This window comes from Nothobranchius furzeri, chromosome 5 (genome assembly GCF_043380555.1).
Source record: "Nothobranchius furzeri strain GRZ-AD chromosome 5, NfurGRZ-RIMD1, whole genome shotgun sequence".
In the NCBI taxonomy this organism is placed as follows: Eukaryota; Metazoa; Chordata; class Actinopteri; order Cyprinodontiformes; family Nothobranchiidae; genus Nothobranchius; species Nothobranchius furzeri.
The window spans coordinates 16,066,022-16,091,223 of NC_091745.1; the positions used below are offsets into that span (position 1 = coordinate 16,066,022).

Below are 25,202 nucleotides of genomic sequence, written 5' to 3' on the forward strand. Positions count from 1 at the left end.
CACACACACACACACACACACACACACACACACACACACACACACACACACACACACACACACACACACACACACACACACACACACACACACACACACACACACACACACACACACACACACACACACACACACACACTGTAAATCGATTTGAATTGAGACTCGATTCTGGATCGAATCATCACCCTGCGGGTTGTTGAGTCATAACCCTACTATTCAATATAAAACAGACATTTATCAAATAAATAAATCATTCAACAGTTGGACCACTACCTAATTCTCATCAACTCACTCTGCAGGCGAGCCGGGCCTTGTCGTGGTCCGGAGCCATTCGCAGGGCCTGGACAAAGAACTGGACTGCCTTCTCTATACAGTCCTCGTAGTACAGACAGAGACCGCGAACATACAGAGCGTCTGCATTAGTGGGGTCCATTCGCAGGATGTCACTGAATTGAGGCAAACACATGAAGTTCTGTGATTTTCGATCTGTATTTAATTTAAATCTGATGGAGATTAAATCCAAAAACCTCTGAAGTACACATTTCTTAAGTGCTTTTCATTTCTCTTACATCAGGTTTCGATAACGCACTCCTACCTGGCTACAGACTGTGCCTCTGGGTATCGTCCCAGCAGGGCTAAACACTCGGCCTTCAGGATCTTAAACTTGTGACAAGCTGATGCACACTCCAAGGCACGGTCCATACAAAAGACAACCTGAGAACAAACCACAGCGTTCTTGTGTTTGGGCTGTCTCATGTTTCATTCTCAGACTCTACAACACAAGTCAAATGAATTTGCTTAAAGGCTAAAAGAGTAGTTCACCATTCTGAAGTCTCTCTTTTCAAACCCGATCTCTGCCATCCTCTCGTACTCCAGGATGGATTCTGCGTTCTTTAGCTGCAAACGGATCAGCAAAAATCTGGCATTTACCCACGAGGCCTTTCAGCAACACTGACGGCTTCTACAACAGAGGATAACCTAATCAGCTCTACAAATCAGAGGCTCACTCACCTCCTGCTGGGACTGACTGTTATCCGGCTCCAACTCCAGAACTCTCTGGAAACAGCGGCTGGCAGCCATAGCATTACCAAGACACAGGTGGCACTTGCCCTCTCGCAAATGTCCCTGTAGGAGAGATGCACGTCTGCCATCTTAAAGGATATTTCAGACATTTAGAATTGTATTCCTGCATAAATTCTACATAATGACCATCTGCACTGTTGTAGATCACTTCCTGAATAGCCTCACGTTAAAGAGTTTAGGTCCTCCACAGTTCCTGAACAGTCTCTGGTGATCTGACACCAAGCTCTAATGAAGAGACGCTCCTGGAGATCTGCATCGCTCCAGTTTATCATCTCAGCTGGTTCTGTTTACAAAAGCAGAACTTATGGCCCATGTTTACTCTCATCATCAATAGGTTTTCCTGCCGGAGCTCGGCAGTGACTCTCCACGTAATCATGACACCTCCCTCTGTTGCGCCAAGGCACAATATGCATTCACCTATTTTCACCTATCGCGGCCAGGTCTGGAACGCATCTACCGCGATAAACGAGGGATCACTGTACAGGAACTGATTTAGACTTGGGATTACACTACATCCAAGCACTACTATAAGCCACTGCTGCAAGGTGCAAGGACATGGCACACTGACCACAAAACTCACCGGTTATTGTCATTGTGGATATCTACTGTCACAATTATAGTAATTCATAATAGCCCCCAAGGATTTAGAGTAAATACAACATTAGCACTACCTTAGTAAGGCCTACAGGGGTACTTTGTTGTAATGTAGTCCCAAGTCTAAATCAGCTGCAAATCCTTTGTGGTATTATTTTTATTTGCAGTCAGTATGATTATTGAGGTTCACACCAAAGGCTAGCTGTTACCATTAACTCATTTATGCTAAGCTAAAGCTAACAGAATACCCACAGATTAGGTGAGTGTCTGGGCTGATTAAAAACTACTTTTTCTCCATTGATTCAACTCTGGAGAAGATGGCAACAGATGAAATGTATTTTAAGGAACGGCATCCCTTAGTCTGAACGCATCAAACATCTTTTACATTGGTGGGATTTAGCATAACATTTATGCTCATAAATACCCACTGAAATAAATGAAAGCTGAAGGTGGTGCAAAAGGGTTAGAAAGTGAAGCTACACAAACTCTTTAAGATGACAGAAAAACATTTTTGTCGGATGCTTGAACTAGCCATTAGCTCACCAGTCTAAGCCAGTCAGGAAGCCATCCACATCTCTCCATACCCACTGCAGAATCACATTTGAACTCAACAAAAACTCAGACAGTAACTTCTTATGCACACCATACCTTCACAAAGGCGTTATCTAGTCGTACTGCTTGCTGGGAGTCCTCTAAAGCCTCTCTGAACCGACACAGCATCATTAGTGTGGCTGCCCGGTTTCCATAGTAACTTGCATTCTTCGGACACAGATCTGACAAAAAAAAGATTTTGTTTTTGAGTACATGTTTCTCACGTAGAAAACCCCACCAACGATAGACGATGGATGAAAGAATCTTATAAAACAAATGTTTACCGATAGCCTTGGAGTAATAACTGAATGCCTCTGTGTAATCCTTCTGGATATAAAAGACATTGCCTTGCTCTTTAAAGCCCTCCGCTTCCCTGTGGAGAGAAGGCAGAGAAACAGAAAAATCAGAGCAAAATGAGATCAGGTCAGTAATGATTTTTTGCCAAGAATTAGGTCAACGAGTAGTCATCTCAAAGCACATGCCATGTATTTCCATTGGGGTTAAAGGCTGTAAAGCCATCCATTCAGCTCCCTAAACCACTTGTTCACAGTGAGGCTGATAGTTCCTGATTTTATTCCGAAACTTGAAATTTTCTTGAAGCATTTGTGCCATTTAGTTTGGAGAAGGGCTGGGTGACATGGCCTAAATGTATTGAGCAGTTTGCCTTGATGACCATAACTGGATGATAACTGCCAGTACAGCAACAGTTGACTGTTCCCTTTAACAACATTTTGGATTTGCTCGCTGTCACCAGCTTCTGCTGTCCACTACCTGCTGCCCTTGCCCACAGCTCCAACATTTGAGTCATCTGTGTCCTCACCATCTCCCTTCAGGTTACAGACCAAATGTTGTGGGGTCACGTGACTTTGTGTAGGTTGTTGCCAACCTACACACATCTTTTCATTGTTTATTATCAAATTTATTGACATGGGAATAATTCTCGATAAGAGTGAGACATTTCGATAACGATACATTTTCGATTTATTGCCCAGCTCTACATATTACCACCCAATAACCTGAGAAAGAGAATTGGAAGAAACCCTGAAATGAAATATAAAATGACTGGTACTATGAGCAACTTGCTTTTAATGGATTCATCTATAGCAGAGGAACTTATTTAGCTAATTTGCAACAAATATGATAAATAAACTGAAAGAGTTCCATAGTTTTTGAAATTTTTTTGTATGGAACAACACAATATATTGTTTTTGCAAAACACTTAATAAGTAGCATGACTTCTAAGTTTAAGAGTCAAGCCAATTTTACAGCCAACAATTTACCCATAACGTTTGCAGATCTCTACAGAAAATGTTTAACTGATCTAAAACCACAAACAAGAGTTGTTTAAAACTCCATTTTTACACTCTTAAGCAAGAGTGTTGATTAGTTCCTAACCACACCTCTACTGCAGTTTGTGAATGGCGTAATGTTGTCCTTGTAGACCAGGTTGTTGATGAAGACACACTTTGTGTTAATCTCGATGCTTTTACTAATGTGAGACCTAGCAAGAACACGGATGAATTAAATCATTATAAAATGGAATAGGTTAAGAATAGTTCAAAACATTTGTCTTTAACCACATTGTTTGGCTTTTATACTGATCTAATGGTAACTAGAACCAAACCCTCACTGACCAACTAAATGGCAGACTTGTCAGCATCTTTTAGAAAACTTGATCAAATTCAGCAGCGGGTCTCAATCCTGGTCCTGGAGGAGCTTTAGGTTTAACCCTCTTTAAACACACCTCATTTCAAACAGCAGGTAATTAAAAGGCTTCTGCAGAGCTTGATGACCTGCTACACAGGTGATTTGACCACTGAATCAAGTGTGTTGGAGCAAAGAAACAACAAAAACATGCTGGATACCGGCCGCCCAGGACCAGGATTGAGAACCACTGAAATACAGTGAACACTACTAAAGCAGAGGCAATCTAGATTCTGCTAAAGCAATCAACTTATCAGATTCAGGGAGTTTGACTCCATGTTATACGAGATGTTTTAGATGGCTCAAAAATACACAAATTTTCTGATCTTCACTACACTAAAATTAACAAAAATGTTAATTCCTCTTTGATAAAACATTGTGTTTTATGATTTGTTGAGGGGATGCAAATAAAGACATAACAGAACATTTTTTACATTAAAAAAATAAATAAACTCCTCCCAGTACTTCTAACTTGTTTATTTTTGCCCATTTCTCAAAGTTTGGACGCCACTGATTTGACTGTCCTGAAATACTAAACTAAATATTTTTCAACAACCACTAGACTTTAAACTTTAGATTAGCTCCTATACAATACACCAGTTATGCTTTAATGACTCACCCTCTGAAACCTAAAATTGACTAGAATATCTTCTTTGCAATAAACTTGCTTTGATACATCTGGATGGTAACTAGAGGCTTGCTGAAATACTCCTAACCAATGCAGAACATCTGTGATTATAAGGGACAGTGCCTATGATGCATTCCAGAATTTTCCGGTCTGCGTTAGCTAAACATAGAAAGAGTCTAAACAGCAGCCAACCCGTAGCTATTTTGTGAAGCAGGCAAGGCGAGCAGAGCCAGGAACATATGACACCATGCTCCGTGCAACTGCCATGACTTTATTTGGATGGCTTAAAGCTTAACATCACGACCACACAGTCAGAGAACAGTGTCATTCTACAAAATCAGAAAATACGGCAGTGGTGCAAAGGCCCAAACAACGCTAATGCTATGAAACTAAAAACAAATTCAGATCCTCGTTTAAATCCGGCAGAGAAGTTAGAGAAGGGGAACAAGGCTATCGAACGTTAGCTTACAGTTAGCAATAGCGCTAGTTAGCATTTAAGTGCGACAAGAAAACTCCGATGACAAGGCAGTTAAAACACACGTTGGACTAACAAGTTATTTGTGTATCCGATAACCATTGACAACAAGGCATTGCCATTTTCAAACCTTTCTATATCCTCGTCAGTGATGAGCAGCTCCATGTCAGGCTCCGCGTTCGAAGAATCACAGCTGTCTGTCGCCATTTTACCGTCAATGAGAATGGGCGGGGTTTCATACTGCGGTGTTACGTACGCTGTAAACAGGAAGTCACAGTTTTGCAAGAAAACGTCATTACGTACACTGTAAACAGGAACTAGCCCGCTAGGTAAGAAAGCAGTCTGTCAGTAATGTTAAATAATACTACAAACCATTAACTTTTGCCAAGAACGAAGCTAGTCAGTGTATGTTTGACGACATGTACTAAGTGTTGTCAGGTTTGGCTTACGTCCATTGCGTACACGGTGACATTGTAGTTGCGTATCTTATGAAAGCTAATGCTAGGCTAAAAGCCCACAAAGAAAAGCAACTATGTTCATTCTAAAATTATTTACTCAATTTTGACATTAATAGTTAATAAAAACAAAAGAGTTTTATTTAGCCAACGCAATGGAAAGGCTAGGAGATGGAAAGGCAGAGAGCTAGCAGGATGTTTTTCTCATTTTGTGACTCAGCTGTGTCTGGTTTTGTTCGTTACACCTTGGAAGCATTTTATGTTTGATTTGGGTCGACTATGTTGCATTTGGGGAATGCTGGATCCTGTCAGTCTGCTGTTCATTTTCACTTGCTTTTTTATTTTTATTTAATTTTTATGTATTTTTACACTCATTAAAAGACTTGCTGTTGAAATAAAAGAAAACAAACAGGAACACCTCTATGGCTAATATATCAGCACTTCTGCAGAAACGTCGTTTGGAGCCTCCAATAAGGAGGAGGTCAAAATTATTCAGGAAGTGTCCCAATTGAAAACAATATCTGACCTCTTTGCTTTATTCATGTTATGAAACAATTATCATTGAGCAAAGGTATTGAAAATAAACACTAATTGTTCTTTAATCAACATTCTGACAAAACCGCCTTAGTGTTTACGGTCTTCAGACATGGGAAAGAGTTTTTACAACTCCGTTGTTCACAGATGCCAGATCACTGCATGACACTGATGCTGTTAATACTTATAATGTTTATAAAATAAATTAAAATCACACTGCGACTGATAATAAATTTATTCATGTCATTTATGACATTTACTCTTTTCTCTACAGTTTTAATGTTAACTGGCTCAGCAGGGTTTAATCTGTTTGTTTTATTCCTTCAACAGATTTTCCTACTAGGGACTAGGACGTCATCATGGGAAAAAGCTGTAAAGTAGTTGTGTGTGGTCAGGCTGGAGTTGGTAAAACAGCTGTACTGGAACAGCTGCTCTATGCCAATCATGTTGCAGGTATGTCACCAGGCTTCTGTAAAAACTGAACAAAGATGATCAAAATTGTCTGAGAAAAAGCTGTTTCTGCGTCATTTCATACAATAATATGCTTCTGCAACAGACTACAGCTCAGAAAATAGCACTCATTGATACAGACTGGTTGAAAAGAGGAAAAATATTCAGTATGGCAGGCTGTCTCTGTCTGTGAAATAATGTAATAAAGCTTGACACAAATGTTGGAGCTACTTGGGTTACTTACAATTGATGGTTATTTATAAGGTTTAGTTGTTGGTTAAGGATATTTTTATTTTTGCTTGTTTTGCCTGTGAGAACCAGCCAGGAAGAACAGAGGTGTTTTATTTTCTAGAAACGTATGGACTAGAGTTGGACCAGCATGCACTGGGGTGTTTTTTTTTTTTTTTTTTTACCAGAGCAGGAGAAGCAGCAGGAAATGGAGTTGTGTATCATACTTGCCAAGTTGGATGAACACACACCGCCCCCTGTGGCCAGAATACTGCATTTACAACTTCTGAGTGCCACAGACCCTAGAAAAATTTTGAGTTTACATGCCTGGCTCTGCAATCTGGTTCCAGCACGTTTCCTGCTTGTTTTAGACCATGAACACAGCTGATTTGTTTAGTTTAATAGTGAATCGCTTCTGTAGACACTAAAAGTGGTTTTCCAGGAGCACTACTCGGATTAACTCGGACCGATGCAGCTCAGCCCCAAAACTGTTTCCAAGGGCACGGTTCGGTATTTCACTCTACTATCTCCCCTATTTTTAGTCCCTGCTCTGTTGAGGTACCTGGCAAGGTACCTGGCAAGGCTGAGTCAGGCCATCATCGTGATTCTGGCCGCTGATTGGCTAGGGGGAAAAGTCACTGGTTGCTCTGAAGTTTTTTGCCTTACGTTTCACTGCCTGCAGCCATTCCCTGGTTCGGAGTCTGACAAAAAGCGACAAAAATTAAATTAAAATTCTATGACCTAGTGGACTACAATATTTCTAAATTTATGAATAATGCAAAAAAAAAACCCCTTCCTAAAAATTTACTTGATTTATAAAAAGACAGAGTAAATATGAACTAAAAGGACATGAATTATTTACAATACCTAAGCGTAGACTAATTATAAAGGAGCGCTGTGTCTATATATGGAGTTAAAATATGGAATAAGCTAGATAATGTAATCAAAGATGCGAAAACGATATTTACTTTAAAAAAACGAATTAAAAATGAAATACTGGAATCATATACTTGATTAAGGTGTTAAAAGACAAACACACAGCAAGGAGATATGTTTCACTTGTACTTTTACCACAGATAATAACAGACACTAAAGGGGTGCTAAAAGCGAGCAAGGCAGTTTTGGCTTGCTTTTAGCACCCCTTAGTGTCCGTTTGTAGAACCAAAACCAAAGTCTATCTTTTTGCTGTGCCTTCGTCTTTGTAACACCTTAATCTAACAGCTGAAACGTCTCCCCAGCCTTCATTAGTGTCAACAAGAGTGATTCATCACTAAATTAAACAAATCAGCTGTGTTCATGATCTAAAACATGCAGGTAACATGCTGGAAGCAGACTGCAGCGCCAGGTATGTCAGCTAAATTTTTTTTCCTCCCAACAGAGCAGCCCACCAGTCTGAAGTTGCAAGTGGAATATTCTGGCCACAGGGGCAATGGGGCTGGGTGGCCTTTCATCAACTCTGTCAAGTAGCTCAACCAGTTGAGTGGGTTGTCCACTAATCGAAAGGTTGCAGGTTCGATCCCGGCTCCGGACAGAGAATTCTGCTGTTGTGTCCTTGGGCAAGACACTTAACCCACGTTGCCCCACGGTGGTGGTCGGAGGGACCGGTGGCGCCTGTGCTCGGCAGCCTCGCCTCTGTCAGTGCGCCCCAGGGCAGCTGTGGCTACATCGTAGCTCATCAGTGTGTGAATGTGTGTGTGAATGGATGAATGATGCACTGTAGTGTAAAGCGCCTCGGAGTCCTTACTCTGAGAGGCGCTATACAAGTGCGGGTCATCTATCATTTAAGGGTCATTTTAGCAAATACTGAGAAATCAAGAAAATGATTTAAAAATAGGAAGGAGTTGCAAAGTATCCCTAAACATCATGTTCAACCAAATATTCCTGAATTGTGTCTAAACTGTTACAGGTTCAGAGCCCATGGAGACCCTGGAGGACATTTACATAGGCTCCATAGAGACGGACCGGGGCACCCGAGAGCAGGTCCGCTTCTACGACACCCGAGGCCTCCGGGATGGGATGGAGTTTCCTCGACACTACTACACGTTTGCTGATGGATTTGTACTCGTCTACAGCATAGACAGCAAAGAATCCTTTAAGCGAATGGAGGCTCTGAAGAAAGATATCGATCGTCACAGAGACAAGAAGGAGGTGAGAACCGCTGAGTGCCTATGTGAGGTTTTATTAAAATATTACGTGTTATTCATCATAACAATAAAAATCTTATTAGTTTGTTGTTTTTGAGGTCAGGTAACATCAGCACACTCTCAGAGGCTTTTACAGATTCATGCAACACAAACTGGGTGCTTTCAGTCTGCTATTAGTTGTTGGTGTTTAAACAGAGCAGCAGATGATGATTATTCAGATGAGATTCATACATAATTTATTTGCACTTACATCCACCCATTGGTCACAGCAACATATGTGGTGAAGCACACTGTGGTCCTCGATGTGAATAATCCTGCAGCTGTTACAGGTGTGGCGCTAACTCTGTGATCCTGACCGACAGGTGACCATCATCGTTTTGGGCAACAAGCTGGACAAGCAGGATGAGAGGAGGATCGATTCGAACTACGCTCAGAACTGGGCGAAGAACGAGAAGGTGCGTCTGTGGGAGGTGTCGGTGGTGGATCGACACTTGCTCATCGAACCCTTCGTCCACCTGGCCAGTAAAATGACCCAGCCACAGAGCAAGTCCACCTTCCCTCTCAGCCGCAACAAGAACAAGGGAAGTGTTTCTCTAGACAGCTAAGGTAACACTGAAGTAACAGGAGCAGGAGTTCTCCTTTCAGGAAGCAGGCCACATAAAACCTTTGAGTTTAGAGGAACTCTGTGTTTTCTGTTCCAGAATGAGCTCTAATTGGATCTCTACGTCCATCTCCATGGTAACAGACTCCTGTGAACTAAAGCAGCTCGCTGGCAGGCTTTCTTTAGGACAGCCCGAGTTTCTACCAGACCCCTCCAATCTGATTTTCTATTTTTAAGCAATTCAATGAAAATGAAAGAAGAATTCAGTTGGGAAAGGATTATTGGAAGTTTTCTTATTCCTAGATGATCTTTCAGTTGATTCACTCATTCATATCAGTAACCTTCTCCAGCCAGACATCCAAAATAACACACTTTCTGTTGGCTGACCACAGCTAAACCATTTTTAAAATCTGCATTTTAAATGTTCTTATTCATATTATTGTGGTTTACAAACCAGTGACTCCAATATGTATGAATGAATGAATAATAAATAAGTTGGTGAAATTAGGATCAGGGTCACTCAAAAACAGATGAAGAGAAAGAACATTTTTACTTTGGACTTTTGGGACTTGTAGAGGAAGAAATGTGCTGCATGATGGAGTAGATGGTAGCACTGCTGCCTCACAGGGGGAAGTCCGTATGTTTAAATCCCAGCTGTATTCTGTTTCTCCACATGTTGAACACAAACTGTAAATACCTCCTCTTGATCCCTAGTCATTTAGGCTGTTGCCTCAGATGATTTATTGTGTTTTGCATGTGTGCTGAAGATTTATGATGAAGGATTTAAGGCAGATCTGAGTTCTGCTGTAGATGCTGCTGCAGGACTGAGGACCAACCTTCTGACTGATCCCAGAAATCGTGTATAACCAGTCAAAGCACACCCAGAGCCCTCTGTTACTAGTACTGACCCTTTGCACGTGACGTCACGCCACTCATGTGGCCGCCCCCTTCGCCATGATGGACGGCAAAAAGACCGTTTACACCCGTAGAAACTCCAGTGAAGGTCATCAAAACAAGCCAGTTTGTAGCCTTTTATGGCTTTTATTGAGCTGATTTGACAGTAAAATGGTTTTAGCTTGCTGCGTGGTCGGCTGCACTAACAGACAAGGACGTAAACTCAACTCGTTTTTTATTTTTAATAACTTTGATGGAGACTGAGGACGGAGATGAACTGCAGCATCAATCAAGCGGACTAGCAGGCCTCAGATTAGCAGCAAACATGTTTTTACCGGGTAAGATTAACGTTCATTTATTTCACGAGGAAGACGAGGACAGGGATACATGTGATGTGTTTATACAAGTTATTGATAATCCTGATGGATGGATATTTCACCACGGAGGCTGCGCTCCGTCCACTGTAGAGTAAAGCGAGACAATTATTAACAATATCAAAGCTCCGATGTATGATCACGTGTGTTAAAATGACGTTATTTATTTATATGAGCGTCGGCGTTCAGAGATCTTCTCATTCCGGTGTGAGAGCAGCAGCTGGACCCGGTAACACCACCAGCAACAGAAGCTGGTAGGGATCCGGACTTTTTAACAATCAGCTTTGGTGTGAAGTGAAACGCTGTTTATAACAAAGTTATAAATCCAGAGGGGTGAATTTAGGCAAAGTCAGCAACATGTTTACATCGGTGAACAGCTGCAGAGAGAAGTAAGCTAACGTTGGTAAGCTAGTTAGCATACCGCTCTCTATGAGCCCCCGCTAGATGCGCTACTTCTTCTGATAACTGAACTGGGCATGAACTAGTGGAAGGAATGCTGGAGGAGTTTTGTTCTTGTTTTGATCGCAAAAACAGTTTCAGGCTCTACTTTTCATCGTGTCGCTCACTGTTTACATGCTTTTGCCGTCCACCATGGTGGACCCACGTGATTAGGTGACATCGGTGCAAAGGGTCAATAATGGGTAGGCGGGGGGCACGCTGTGAGGTTTGCTTCCTGTTGCTACTTTTAAAAGGATATTTTTACATTTCTCTCACAATCCACCCTCTAATTTATCACCTTTCCACCAATACGTTACTACAGTTAACATTTAATCAGCTTCAGGCTGACCTACCACAATAACCTTAAGTGTTTCACAAACACCTAAAGTCATTCAGTAGTGAACAAAGTGCAGAGGACAACACGCACAATCGTATTATTCATAGGACTTCCTGCTACAGCAGGGTAATGTGTGTTTTAAAGCTATTCTCCACTGGTGCCTCAGCGATGGTGACAATACTCACATTTGACTGAACTTGTAGAAACCAGTTGATCCAGAACTGACAACACAGAGTTTCCTTAACGTAAATTAACTCTGAATCTCCTCTCTGCTTTATTTTGATCATTTGGAGAGGTTTTCCTGAGAGAAAGGCCCAACGATCGTGTGAATATTTATACCCAATTACAGTCCGTTTTCATAGAAGTCTGTATTTTATGATTTTCTTGAATACATCCTTAATCATCACACTAAATGTTTGTTACACCAGGGAAGGAATGGAACGCTGCTTCCTGTTATAAATGTGGTTACACTGTTTTATTTACAACATAAGCAGCTTTCTCTGAAGTGGACCGTGAACTGTGTGCCTCACACCTACAATCAGCTTCTTCATTTCGTTTTCCTGTCACAAAGTTCACAGTTTTTGCTCACAGAAAAGGGAAGAAGGAAAACGGAATCTTGCACATTTGTACACTGGCTTGAGTTTTATATAAGGCGACACTAAAAATGAGCACAAACTGAATTAGATGGTTCAGATTTATCTTATTGTGAAGGGAACCGTGACTGAAGGAGTTTTGTTGATGTTCAGTCTCTTGTGCGTGTGTGTGTGTGTGTGTGTGTGTGTGTGTGTGCACGCGTTCGTATTGCTTATTGGTCAGGCGTGTTATGTGTAGCCTATCGATGGACATTCCCACCACATGGAGCTGTCGGTATGGAGGAGATGTTTCTGCAAGCTCGGGTGTTGCTTTTCATGGCTGTTCACAACAAAGTCATGGGCACAAAACAAGAGCATCCATTAGTCACTGCTGATGAGCAGAAAAACAGGAGGAAGAGGAAAATTCTTCATCAAGATTTCACATCTGAGCAGATTTGGGTTTTCGTTTCATTCTAAGTGGAATATTTAAAATCTTAAAGACGTACTTGTTTGTTGACTCTATATTTTACGCAGCTTTGTTAGTTAATTTTAAGCTTTTGTGTACCATGAAAAAAATGTTGATTTTAAAATTGTTTGTAAACAAATTAAAGCCTTTATTGTGCCTGACTGTCCATCTAATGTGTGTCTTTCAGTGCCCCCCCCCCCCCCCCCCCCAAAAAAAAAACCCTCACTGAATTCTTTCTGTGGGTCAAACTGGTAATTAAATAGTTATTTTGCATCATCTCACAAAAATGGTCCTGGGTTTGATTCCCAGCAGATCTCTTAGTGGTTCCGCATTTACACACGTGTTAGGTGACTTACTGGACTTCAGGTGTGAGGATGAATAACTTGCTATTGGACACGGAGATAAACTTAACCAGGTGTACCCCATCTGGAGATGGACATCCGCCTTTTCTGTTTCAGATCCTGATGCAGGTTTGTTTACATTTCCAATTTAACTTTAGATTTAGTGTTATGTTTTTGTTTACTCTCTGGATTATTATTTATGTAGCAGCAGCACTTGTTTTTAATTAATCTTACATCGAATCAAAGCCTGATATAAAGCATATAAGGATGCCGCATCTGAGAAATGACCATCTCTCCTAAATCTCCAGAATCTCCTGCATTGTGCTGCCAGATGTGTTCCAGGAACAGTCGAGAGACTAGAACCTGCCTGGCAGCTCTTGGATCACAGTCATGTTGTGCTGAGGAAGTGTGCATAAGGTTTTGCGTGCGTGGTACACAAGTGTGCAAATAATTTCTGAATTGGGACAGGGAGCAGATTGCGTCATCGAACGCAACGCACGGCAGGATGCTGGTGGCTTTGCCACTTTTAGAAAACCCTTAACAACTTTCGAACGAACAGTTATTTGAAGTAAATTTACATTAATTGCTGCTTTGTCTAAAACATTCAGAGTATCAATTAATCATCCTAATTGAACTACTTTCATTTGAAAATACATATTTTCAGAAAGGCACTTGAGCCTTTTCTCTCACAGCAATGGACTGTGGGTAATGCATTTCACCCAAGTTCGCATCGATGCGAACTTGGGTGAAATGCAGATAAAGGGTCCAAAAGGGGCATGATCAACTTCCGCACTTGGGAACTGGGACACCCTGTGCACCCACACCCCGGGCCAGAATCGTGAAATCGAAGGGCACAAGTGTGTAAGTGCCACCACCAGCATGTTTTCTACGTCTCTGCACAAACACACCTGGTTTGAATCTGTGGGTGACTAACTGACTTCTGAAAACCTGACAACCTGCTGAAGAGTTGTGTGAGGGTGTGTTGGAGCAAGGAAACAACTAAAACATACAGGCCGTCCAGGACCTGGACTGAATAATCCTGTGCTAGAACGGCCAGCTCCTGGCTAAGGAATTGAGTAACTTACTTTTGTGCTTCTCACACATCTAGCTGTGCTTCTTATTCTTCAGATGCTTAACGTTTATACTCCATATGAAGGTGAGCAGGCCGAGTAGTGAGTCAGGCTTTCCGAGTTATGAGACTGCCAGTGAACAATCACAGATTGGGTTAACCTAACACAGCATCAATGGCGTTCTGTTTTATAATTGGACTGGTGGATGAACTTCTGAGCCACTGATCACCTCCATCCCACAACTGGTAAAAAGCTGAGGAGCTCTCCGGTATCACAAACTACATGGTAAATCAAAGGGGTGTTTTAGTCTTTTACATACATTATTTTACTTTTCCATGCTCTTGAGTTTAAAAAGGGAAAATTGGGTTAACAAAAGCAATTCCAGTCCTGAGTATTTACTCACAACTGAAGGTTGCAGTGAGGAAGAACAAGTTATTCTCCCTCTTGAAACTTCAGTTTCCAGCTGACACCTCGGTTCGGCCAAATTGGGAAAGAAGCCTTTTTGAAACAACCTCCTTTGACCTTAAGTCTAAACCTTGCCACAACGCTGCAAGCGATTACAGACACAACAGCTCTTTTGAGAGCTACTTCACACCTAATCTGCAGACCCCGGGCTGCATCTCATGGCCAAGAAGCTGAACTCAGAGGAAGCTACCAATCTCTTGAGTTTTGTGGTTTCGACGTCCGGTGACCTCACCACTGTGACCGCAACCCTCCAGACCGCCAGGAGCAACTCATACAAGGGTATCGTAGACCTGCATACTGGTGTCTGATGCCGTTCTAAACAGTTTATAGCAGACCAAATTCTTTTCCACTCAGAACTTACAGTTTCTTCCAGATACAAAGGTTCTGATAAACACCACATTCCACCATCACCACATCACCACATAAACATTATTCATAGCTTGTCATGTATTATAATTAGTCTAGAAAATAAAGTTTATTTTAATTTTATACTTGACTCTGTCTGAATTAATATGAAGTGTGTTTATGGTCCCTGAATAAGCAAAGACTCCTAAATTCTTCTGGTTAAACATTCAAAGATAAACCAGGTTGATATTCTATATTTACATAGAATGATCACATCTTATTGGTCATAATTTAACCCCCCAATTTCACTACAAATGGGGGTGCTGGTAGATCTGCTCCATGACAGCTTTGGCTGGTGTCTCCTTGTCACTTGGTGCCCTTACACACATTGTGGAAGCTTTTAACTGATTGGCAAAACAACCTGAATGCACTGATGGGTTCAGTTGAAATGTTTACTTTGTAAAGCGCCTTGAGATGACTCTGGTTATGGTTTGGTGCTATATAAATTAACTGAATTGAATCAACTTGTCTCTGCGTCAGAGTCTCTTAAAGATGGAATATGGAACATTTTAATATAAAGCATTTTATTAAACATTAATACCTCCACAGGGCGTTCAGAGGTGAGCAGAATGAATGTACAGTTTTTACTTTAAAAGCTATATTTAAAAAAAATAAATGATAAAGTTTTCATTTTGCCGGGCACAACACTGGGTTTATGTCACTAGAGCCCCCCCCCCCCCCCCCCCCCCCCCCCCCCCCCACACACACACACACATTAACGACATTCTTTTATTAATGTATGAAAGTTCAGCTGAACAAATGCGACATTTAACCTGCTGAAAATAGTATGAATGATTTAAAAATAAACAAAATTCTGATGGATGAAACTAGGAAATGAGAAGAACAAGGACCAACATCTGTTTTCTTTCTGGCTCCATGATGTATCAGTGGAATAATTTCACTTCAAAAGATGTACTATTTGGCAGAAACTCACCCGGTTGACAGATGGAGACGCTCCTCCATTTAAACACGGTTTGGCACTTCACTGCCAAGCGAAACAGCAGCTGTATCAGTCACGTGACTACTTCCTAAATGATAGGTGCACCCACACGGGGTCTCGCTCTGTGAGCTAGATTTATACGCCGACGCATCAGTGTTGCTGGACCCATTACTAGAAATTATCCCTTACCCTGTACGATTTGTCACTAGACATGGTGCTGGTTGCTCACTTAATGTGTCAGCAGAGAACCAACATGCTGACGGCTGGAAAATGGTTTCTGTTGTTGCAGCTACCACCTCTAAACACTAGATGTCGCCAGAATGTCCGTGTTCCATATTCAACCTTTATGGTTGTGGTGTGGAGGAACACAGAGACGACACACATTAAGTCTGATCACATCCACAGCCATTTCGCCCAGCCCTACTCCAAGTGAGTCAGCACAACACATCCCAACCAAGTCCAGTAGAAACAAAGCCAGGTCAACATCATTATGTGTTTTTGTAGCCTCCTTCAGCTCCCTCAAACTAGTGTAGGCCACACTGATTTTCACTCTGTTTTTAGCTTTTTGCTTCACCTCCAAAGACTCTGGCTCTGCTATGATGCCAACAGAAAAGGCAAACTTCTTTTTTGTTCTTCTTGTGCTTTTTATTGACGATATGTGAACTGAAAATGCTAAGTGCTAGCATTACAGCTAACAGCCATAAAGCAGGTAAAGTGGTCACCTACCCGCTCTACAAAATTATCTTGTGTGGTTTTTGGTCAGAAGAAAGGTGCAAAGTGGTGTCAAATAGGGAACTGGACAAGTTTCCAACCTAATTATCGCTGAGATCAACGTTAACGCTCTAGCTTAAAGTTTAAAAACTAGTTGAAAATATCAAGGTCTTGTTCACAAGTGAGGGGATGAGGAGGGAGTGGGCCGATTGGGACAGCATCTGCATTTGGACACCAAACTGGATTGTTGTAAAAAGGGAGCTAAACTAGACAGCAAAGGCCAAAATTTACTGGTTGATCTATGTTTCAATCACCATGAGGTTAAAGTAACAGTGTGTATTTTTCCTGGCAACAGGGGGCAGTAGAAAAGTCCTGGGGAGTGCAAACTTTAGCAAAATAACAAACACATCAGACTTCCTTTCATCACTGGCAACAAGTGAAGAGGTAAATGTGTAAAAAAACAAAATTTAAGAATGATGCAAATTTTGTACCGGTTGTTACAAATCAGTAAATGCATTTTGGCCTCATGGGATCCCGTAGAAGGAAACATGGCATCTAATATGGCGTCGCCCAGAGACTTAGACCTGAATTTTATGGTTATATATTCCAAAGCCACCAATATTTCTCAACAACTGAGCATCATTTTTTCAACATGGATATTTCTCGAAATTAATGGTAAAAACTACACATAGTCTCTTTAAGGCACAAGACTATAGTTACACACAGCTGAAATGTGTTTCCTTCACAGCTGTGGCCTAGAGTGGAGCCTGAGTGAAGTTTTGATGCCTTCACCTGTCAGGAGGAACCAGCTGAGGTTAGGATGTTGCATGCCTTCTGCTAGCTAGATAAGTAGTTGACAACAACACAGGTACAAGTATCTGTAAACATTTAATAGCAACAAATGCTATTTTGATTGAATGAAATTGGTGCCCTCTGCAGTATTTTTGATTTAGTTTCTACTGAAGTATCTTTTAATACCATCAGATTATGACTAGGATCACAAAGACATAACAGGCCACTAAATGGGTGTTTGGCAAGGAAATACTTTAGACCCTTTTAATTAATTCAATATGTTGGTTTATGGGGAGAAAATCCGATATTGCATCAGAGGAAATGATCTGCTGGTTCTGCATGAGGCGTGTTGAGAGATTAATGTGAGAAAATTAGGAAACCTCATGTGGAACATTTTTGAAATGACATTATGTTCACTCACTTTATTTTACCCACAGGGAGCCAGCCCCAACCATCTCATTTTATTCCTGTTCTTTTTAATGAGTACAAGTGAGCCAGAATGCCTCAGTGATTTTGTCCTAAATTTGGACAATCAAAGTCAAAGTCAGTTTTATTGTCAATTCTACCACATGTGCAAGACATACAGAGAAATAAAATTGAGTTTCAGTACACACAATTCAGAGATCAGACATACATGGGCAAGACACATGACAAGAATTGGTGACTGTGGTCCTTTGCAACACGAGTTGCGCTACCTTAAAAGATGAAAAGGGAATTACATGAGGATAAATTGGGGGAGGGAAAAAAGGCATACCAGAGTTTCTCCCGGCAGGGCGTAGCTTTACTATGCAAAAAAACCGCCTCAAACATCTAAGCACGAACATCACAGTTCACAACAACGTCTGTACTCTGCGAGTGCCGGTGAAAGAGGACAGATTCTATTCTCTTTCTCTAAGCTCAAACGGTGACAGAGACTCATTGTCATGGATTTTATAAATATGTTTCTCAATAATTAGGGCTGCACAATATATCGAAAAATTATCATCATCGGGTGATATGGGGTTATCTGCATCTTGGGTCCTAACCTCCTCCTGGCTCACAACGTGACAATATATTAACTCTATTTGTGACCAATAAGCTGTGATACTGTACTCCCTGCCTGGTCTTTATTGCGCTTTAATCAGAAGATTCTAGGATTCTTTATTTATTAGGGGATGGTACACACTTCGTTTTGATTCAGAAAACAGTCAGGTTTATAGAAGTAGGAATTTATTTTACAAACAATTAAAACATGGCAAGTTAGCATTTACTGTGATGGATGGAAATAAAGGTGATGTCTGGAACCTATGTGTGAATGCGATGTTGGTCAGAACTTCCGTATCTCGGAGAGCTGCGTTCTGGATGTAAAAGAGTTTGGTTTGCGTTAAGCTGAGAGGTTGACTGTTATCAAAAACCCACATCAGATGCTATCTGTGTGTCTACATTACCCGTTTCCAGAGACCCTCTTGGTGGATCCGAAAGTCAGAGAGGTCGGATGACCGCTGGCACCGGAGGGCTGCAGAATACCGTGGTACCGATCCTTTCAGTCCAGAGATGTCCCGGGTCACGACAGACGGATGGAACCAAGCATCTGGGACTCTTTAAGGGGCATTATAGAAGTTTGACAGCCAAAACATGCATGTTACTAGAGTGTAGCTCACCTTGTAAGATGTCTGACTCTCATGCAGAAGACCTGGGTTCGATTCTGGGTGTGAACATAGTTTATTTAGAGTTTCTTTTTTATATTAATGGTATTTTTTTTTACAGTAAGATGCCCAAATTTTTATTTGAGACTCTCCGAACGGCATTGAATTCACAGATAAAAAAGATGTGAGTTCAACTTTCATTTTGGAACAATTTTTCAAGCAAGGGAAGGGAATGATCTGAGCATGCAGGAGGACTGACCCATCTTAAACCTTTGTCGGCTGTGCTGAAGAGAAAGGTACAGAACCAAATTATTTAATTAATTAGCTGCGTGTGCTCCTGCCCCCCCCCCCCCCCCCCACACACACACACGAGGGACTGTCTCACCTGTTATTTTCGTTAAGGAGTGTGCACGTACAGCATGCCTGCCTCGTGCATGAGACTACTATTGAAGCTGTCGTTACGCTTTTGGCCTGAGGGGGCAATCGCGAGCATAAAAATTCAAAAGTCCGTAAAGTCCCTTTAAGGAGTCTAAACAATATCAGCTTATTCTGCAGGAACTATTTTGTTGTATCAGCTTTGCAGGTGCAAAAAGATTTTGACGACGTGTCAAAATCTTTGGTGGGTTAAAGAGGTTTTTGCTTCAGGCGTCAGGTCTGAAGCTTCTCTAGAACTGAAGAATCACCAGTGTGATCTGGTTTTAATGTTCCAACGTTATGATTGTGTAGCCAACCAAAGGCTGATAAGTTTGAGGATGTTACCAAGAATCTCAGAAACACACACCTTAATTGATCCGGAGGCTCTGATCTGGGTAAAAGGTTAATTATGTGTCGTGGACTTAACTTGACCTTACTTTGTACTTGTGTGATTGCAAATGTTATGACCTTGTCAAGTAAACATGCTGAAACATATATCATTGAGCAGAGATTAATGAAACATTTCATTATTTATAATTATTATAAGTAGCAATAAACAAATGTTTATTTAATGATTTTCTGGCTTAAGTTTTAGAAGTTCATATTGAATTTTAGAATCTTCTTTCTTCTTTGAAGCGAGGAGTTTAGATAAAAGGGTGCTCTGTGAGGGACCTTGGAAAGAACAGGATGTCAATGTTATGATTCCAGGATGTCAACAAGCAGTTCAGGATCTTATGGCTTGTTGGCAGCTAGAATATAAAATCCACCTCATAGGATTGAATTAGGTCTGTAGACCGATGACCTGTAGGTCATCTGTAGGTGAAAACTGACCATTTGTGGACATTACATTCTTAACTGTTGGTTCAAGGGCTGCAGCTATTGGACTTTGTGTCAGCATTAGAAGTTCAGCTCACTAGTGGTTCAGTGGTTATCTAATGGTGAGAAGTTTTTCTGTTCAGATGATTGGATCTTCTTTGGCTGCAGGTTCACCTACCAGTGGAGGTCCTAAAGGGTCTATCCTGGGTTGGTGGTGCATAATCAAGCCACTGAAATGTCAGTCGCTGGCTGAAAAACACAACACTCAACAACCTTTTGTCTCCTCCAATGGTTCAATGGATCCTGGACGAGCCCCTATTTATTTTACGACCCACCTCCTTGGGAACACACAGTAGCTTTTTGATGGTGTTAACCTCATAGTCAGTGTTTCTGTCTGGCAGTTTATTGAGTTTGATGTTAGAGAGAAACACAGTGAGCTGAACAGTTGCAGGTGAATGAGCTACTGACAGCAGCTTTGACATTTCGTTTTAGATTCTTTTCATCTTTACACTTCTTATGCTATTTATAAATCAGAATCTGGACCTTTTGTTTGAGCTTAATTTATAATTAAAGTGATGTTGTCATTTTGGGCAGTAGCTGCATCTGCACCCTTCTTTATAAGAGCTGACTTTGAAGGCAGAAGGACAGAATGGCTTCTCTCCCTCCTTGGGCAACATTCAGATAAGCTGATGGTTCTGAGCTCACGGATCAATAGGTTGTCAGACTTTAGCAAAGTCATCACGTCCCTCTGCTGTATCGCTGACTTTAAGCAATGAGGATCCAATGGCTTCCCTTTGACTGGCACCACAGGAAGTGCTGGACGTGATGTGACTTATCTACAGTTTCCACAAAGAAGGCAGACATGTTGGCCAGAAGCACAAAGAAACAACATCAACATATGTTTCAAGGGCTTTGTTTCAAACAAACTTCAAAATTGGAAAATTAATTAGCCAGCCAGCTGGCCTAATTCCATGTTCATTAAAACTGGCACTTAACAACAGAGTTGGCTTATCGAATTTGAGCATAGGAGAAGGACATTAAACACATGGGTGTAATGTTCACCAGAGAGCTTCTGTTTGGAAGGATTTAACCATCCAAGTCTAAAGTTTTAATAGTTATTGGAGTCAGCCAACTGCATTGTATTGACCACTTTATAAAATCAACTTGCAATTCATCCAATCGTGTTAAGTACTTCATAACTCAAACAGCGGATTCACCTTGTTTTCATCTGCGCTTTCATTCTGTAGGTCAGAGAATAACACAGATGATAGCTGTCTCAAAAATTATATCCTTATTTTATGGTGGAAACCTCAAGACTGTTCTGAAGAGTTATCAGAAATAAAGTCCTGCCTTTTTGTTAAAATAAAACACTTTATCCACAAATGTCCTTCTCAACTGAATTTGTGAACAACACTTCAGTGTACCTAAGATGGCCCAGCAGGACCAGGACCATTTCTTTAGGTTCATCTGTCTGATCTGAAGCATGCTCAGCAATGGCAGCATCTCACAGTGAAGAGGAGATTTTGGAGGATAGTCTGGTGTAAAGAAGGGCAGCAAAGAAGCATTTCCTATCTGAGCAACCCATCACAAACACAGGTGTATTCTGCTAATGGTGCAGATACTGGGCTGTTGAGGACAAGGTGAAAGTCATTTCCTCTAATGAATCTCTTTCCTGGTTGATTTGGACATGTGGAAAAAGGATTCTCTGAGACTATTTATGTGTGGGGTTTCTTCTCAGCCAAAGGAGTGGACTTGTTCACAGTTTAGCTTCAGAACACAGGTATGAACACAGGATGGTACCAAAACACCCTCCCAGAGGAACTCCTCCAACCATTTGAAAACATTTGCTGATGAGCAACCATGGTCAAACACAACATTAACATGTTAGGTCCAAGAAACTTGCCAGACCTTCATCCCATTGAGAACTTGTAGGTGCTCCTCTATAGGCAGGTGAACAGAGTAAAATATATTTATTGATTATGAAGAGCGGGCTGCAGTCAGTGAGAAATTGGACCAGACATTATTCATGGCATGGTGAATCAGAGGTCTTGAAAAAGGAGCAACACTATAAACATTTACTCTTCACATCAACTTAATATAATTGTCAATAAAAGCCCTTTAAACACATAAAATGTTATTATATTCGAGGAATCACAAAAATATCTGACTAAAGGGTTTTAAATCCCTCAAGCAGCAAACCAATACTTACTGTGTCATTTTCTAAACATTTGGCCACAGCTGTGTGTTTGAACAACATCTGTCTGTCACCATGGATGCAGAAAAAAGTAGAAATTAATGATTTTATTTCTACCACAAGGGAAAACGTGAGGAAATTAGAAGATGTGTACCTGCAAACTTATAACCACATATATATTTAATTTAGGCCAACTACATAAAACTAATTAGTTTAGCTAAAATATATTTTCTTTAAATCTTTAAAATGTTATAAATATAACAACAACTCATGAAAAATGAGTGAAAGCACAAGCGTGTGTTTTGTCAATAGTTGCCAGTTCTTTGTTCATTTATCTGAATTTAAGTTGTCCTCTGAGATGCTTTTTTCCCCCATTTTCACATTTTGGACACATCATGGACTCCTGGAAACAGTGGAACTTGTTTATCTCAGCTGTCTGTGGATGACTCTGAAGACGTGTGGATATTCGTGGTGTTGGTGTCAGGTTTCCTTGGAGGCTACCTGGCTTACCGGAAAATTAACGAGCTGTCGAGGAATATTGGCCTGATCCCGGAGCTCAGAGATGGTTTGCACCGCGCTGTGAATTCACAGACTCACATTATTGTCGAGATGAATCATAAGCTTGGGACTTTGGCCGAGATTCATTCATTGGCACAAAAGATGGATGCCATCAAGGAGAGAGTGGACGAATCAGCACGGATTGGGATAGATTAATGTCCATTATTGGGATTAGGGACCCAGGGGAGTAGGGGAGCTGGCTCCCTGGAGGGCTAAGCCCAACCAGCCATTCCTCCCCATCCCCGCATATTTTTCTCCTCCTGCTCCCTCATATCATCACACAAACATACACATAGGACCTTGGGGGGTGGGCAAGTCAGGGAGTGCGGGTATGGACCCCATTTCCGCATTCCTGTGGCAACCTGCCCCCCAATTTTATTTGCACCTTATACGCTTCCACTGACGACATTCCACACAAACACACACTTAGGGCCTTGGGAGTGAGCGCATTCAACGGCATTTGGCAGGGGGATATTTCAGCCTCCTCCCGGGTGCCGGTGCCCACTTCCAATTTTAAACCGCACTTAGACACTGATGGCTGAAGGTGTGAGTGGAGTGGTGCGGTGGCATCAGCGGGCATATGCTGGTTGATGCCCGCACTGCCCACTCACCACACCCAAAACAATTTCTAATCAGAATCTGGCGTCCTTGGGCCTGCAAGGCTCCAATGAAAACTCCCCCCTCAGAAGATATGTGGAATGTGCTGTCGCTATGGCAACTCAACTCTGTCTTCTTTCCCAGCCTGGGCGGGACTGCGGGAAGGCCGCTGAAACGTTCCAAGGTCACTGCAACCCTCCAACCCTCAATGCTCCTCCCCCTATCCACACTGAGGTGACATGCGCTGCTTATCGTGGCTGCAGGAACTGAAGTGGGGATAGTCCCAACCCACCGCCCCACCTAGTGGACACTTATGTCGTGTTGTCTGAAGTATGTTGCATAAATGTCTGACATGTTTGCAGAGCAACGCTGCCCTCCCTGTGGAGGGTAACTCTGAAGTGCCTTTTTTTTCCTCCACCTGAACCAATCCTCATGTAACCCTCTGATCTCTATTAAGGTAGCGCGAATTAGGGTTGCGAATGACCACAGTCACCAATTCTTGTCATGTGTCTTGCCCATGTATGTCTGATCTCTGAATTGTGTACTGAAACTCTAATTTCCCTCTGGGATTAACAAAGTATCTTTGATTAGATTTGATTTGATTGACCCAATAACACATTAGCTTGAGTGACAACATGAGAATTCAAACACATACATTTTCAAGGCTTTATTTTTAAAAAACTGATCCTGTTTTCTCTCTACTTTACATCAATGTGAGTGTTTCAATGATTCCTCACCGATCCATCCATGCGTACAGCGTTCCTTGCCCTCTGGAGCTACGTAGGAATACCCTCACTGGATGTTAAGCTTTCTTCATCCCCTGAGAAGGCCTGGTTAATGTAACTGTCGGACTTTGTATTAAAAAATAAAAAAGAAGGCCTTAAAAACTTAAATAGTAATCCAGTCACTGTCAGTAAGAAGAAGATGAAGCTCACTCAGGTGTTTTGTTTTAAATATTTTCTCTTGTACCTTAAAAACATGATAAAACCAGGTAAAGAAACGAAAAAGCATTTCCCCATAACAATATCATCATCTAGTCTCCTCTATAATAGTACTTCATTATGATACAGATAACTATAATATCTCTGGTAAAATCTCTATAATTACTCTATTTCTACATATAATCAGACTTTTCTAGATTATTTACTTTAACAAAAAAAGTTTCCACTGAGCAAGAAAAAGAAACGATGAAGATTAAAGGCTGGCTGGTTCACTGAGTTGTGCGACTGGGTGGGGAGGGGACAGTATGGCGGGAACGGGAAGGCTTGAACAAAAACAGCACATAATTGGATGAAAGTTCATGTTGGAGCACTAATACTGGGTGGCAGTTACAGGTTGTTCACGACAGATGGCACTGCTGCGTCACACACGAACTACACACAATGCACAAATGCATAGGATCCTGTTTCACCACTGGAGTCTAACACAGTTGGTGTGACTGTCGAGGGGAGGGTGATGCTCTTGAGTCCTTGCCAAGAGTTCATTTTGGCGTGAGGAAAGGGCAAATGTAGCAGATATCCTGTGCGGGAGGAAGGGGAGAGGGGGAGGGAGGAGAATTCTGCACATGTGCACAAAGTGACAGTTGATGCTGCGTTCGTGATGCCTCCGAATGACTGATGTAGCTGCTCAGTGGAAGTCTACGATGCCTAAACATGTGGCCGTCAGCATCAAGCGTTGATCTTTTAACCTCCCCCTTCTCTGACCAG

General features: G+C 41.6%; 3 protein-coding genes across 4 annotated transcripts in view; 1 reads left to right on the plus strand and 2 right to left on the minus strand.

Annotated features, from left to right (window-relative positions):
• The window catches only part of dnajc7 (DnaJ (Hsp40) homolog, subfamily C, member 7), a 25,994-nt gene extending 20,650 nt beyond the window's left edge, over positions 1 to 5,344 (minus strand). Inside the window, exons 1-7 of the mRNA XM_015974657.3 lie at positions 5,206 to 5,344; positions 2,553 to 2,641; positions 2,326 to 2,450; positions 1,012 to 1,125; positions 823 to 897; positions 596 to 714; positions 293 to 446 (exon numbers count right to left, since the gene is read on the minus strand). Coding sequence (XP_015830143.1) covers positions 293 to 446; positions 596 to 714; positions 823 to 897; positions 1,012 to 1,125; positions 2,326 to 2,450; positions 2,553 to 2,641; positions 5,206 to 5,282 — 753 coding nt within the window. The 5' untranslated portion in view covers positions 5,283 to 5,344. The remainder of the gene's footprint in view (positions 1 to 292; positions 447 to 595; positions 715 to 822; positions 898 to 1,011; positions 1,126 to 2,325; positions 2,451 to 2,552; positions 2,642 to 5,205) is intronic.
• On the plus strand, positions 5,313 to 12,741 carry nkiras2 (NFKB inhibitor interacting Ras-like 2). Its single transcript, XM_015974658.3, has 5 exons — positions 5,313 to 5,404; positions 6,395 to 6,517; positions 8,649 to 8,890; positions 9,249 to 9,492; positions 9,588 to 12,741. The coding sequence occupies exons 2-4, from the start codon at positions 6,424 to 6,426 to the stop codon at positions 9,489 to 9,491; spliced, it is 579 nt and encodes a 192-aa protein (XP_015830144.2). The 5' UTR covers positions 5,313 to 5,404; positions 6,395 to 6,423; the 3' UTR covers position 9,492; positions 9,588 to 12,741.
• Positions 12,742 to 24,148: 11,407 nt separating this feature from the next.
• znf385c (zinc finger protein 385C) overlaps positions 24,149 to 25,202 on the minus strand; it is a 443,520-nt gene continuing 442,466 nt past the window's right edge. For both annotated transcript variants that reach the window (XM_070551478.1, XM_054735706.2), the window contains one exon: positions 24,149 to 25,202. This exon is cut by the window's right edge and continues 1,666 nt beyond it. The gene's annotated coding sequence lies outside the window, so the exon portion shown is untranslated.

Coding starts and splice junctions, on each gene's coding strand:
- nkiras2 (XM_015974658.3), top strand. CDS start 6,424: ATGGGAAAAAGCTGTAAAGTAGTTGTGTGTGGTCAGGCTGGAGTTGGT. Junction 6,518..8,648: donor CTATGCCAATCATGTTGCAG/GTATGTCACCAG, acceptor AAACTGTTACAG/GTTCAGAGCCCATGGAGACC. Junction 8,891..9,248: donor GTCACAGAGACAAGAAGGAG/GTGAGAACCGCT, acceptor CCTGACCGACAG/GTGACCATCATCGTTTTGGG.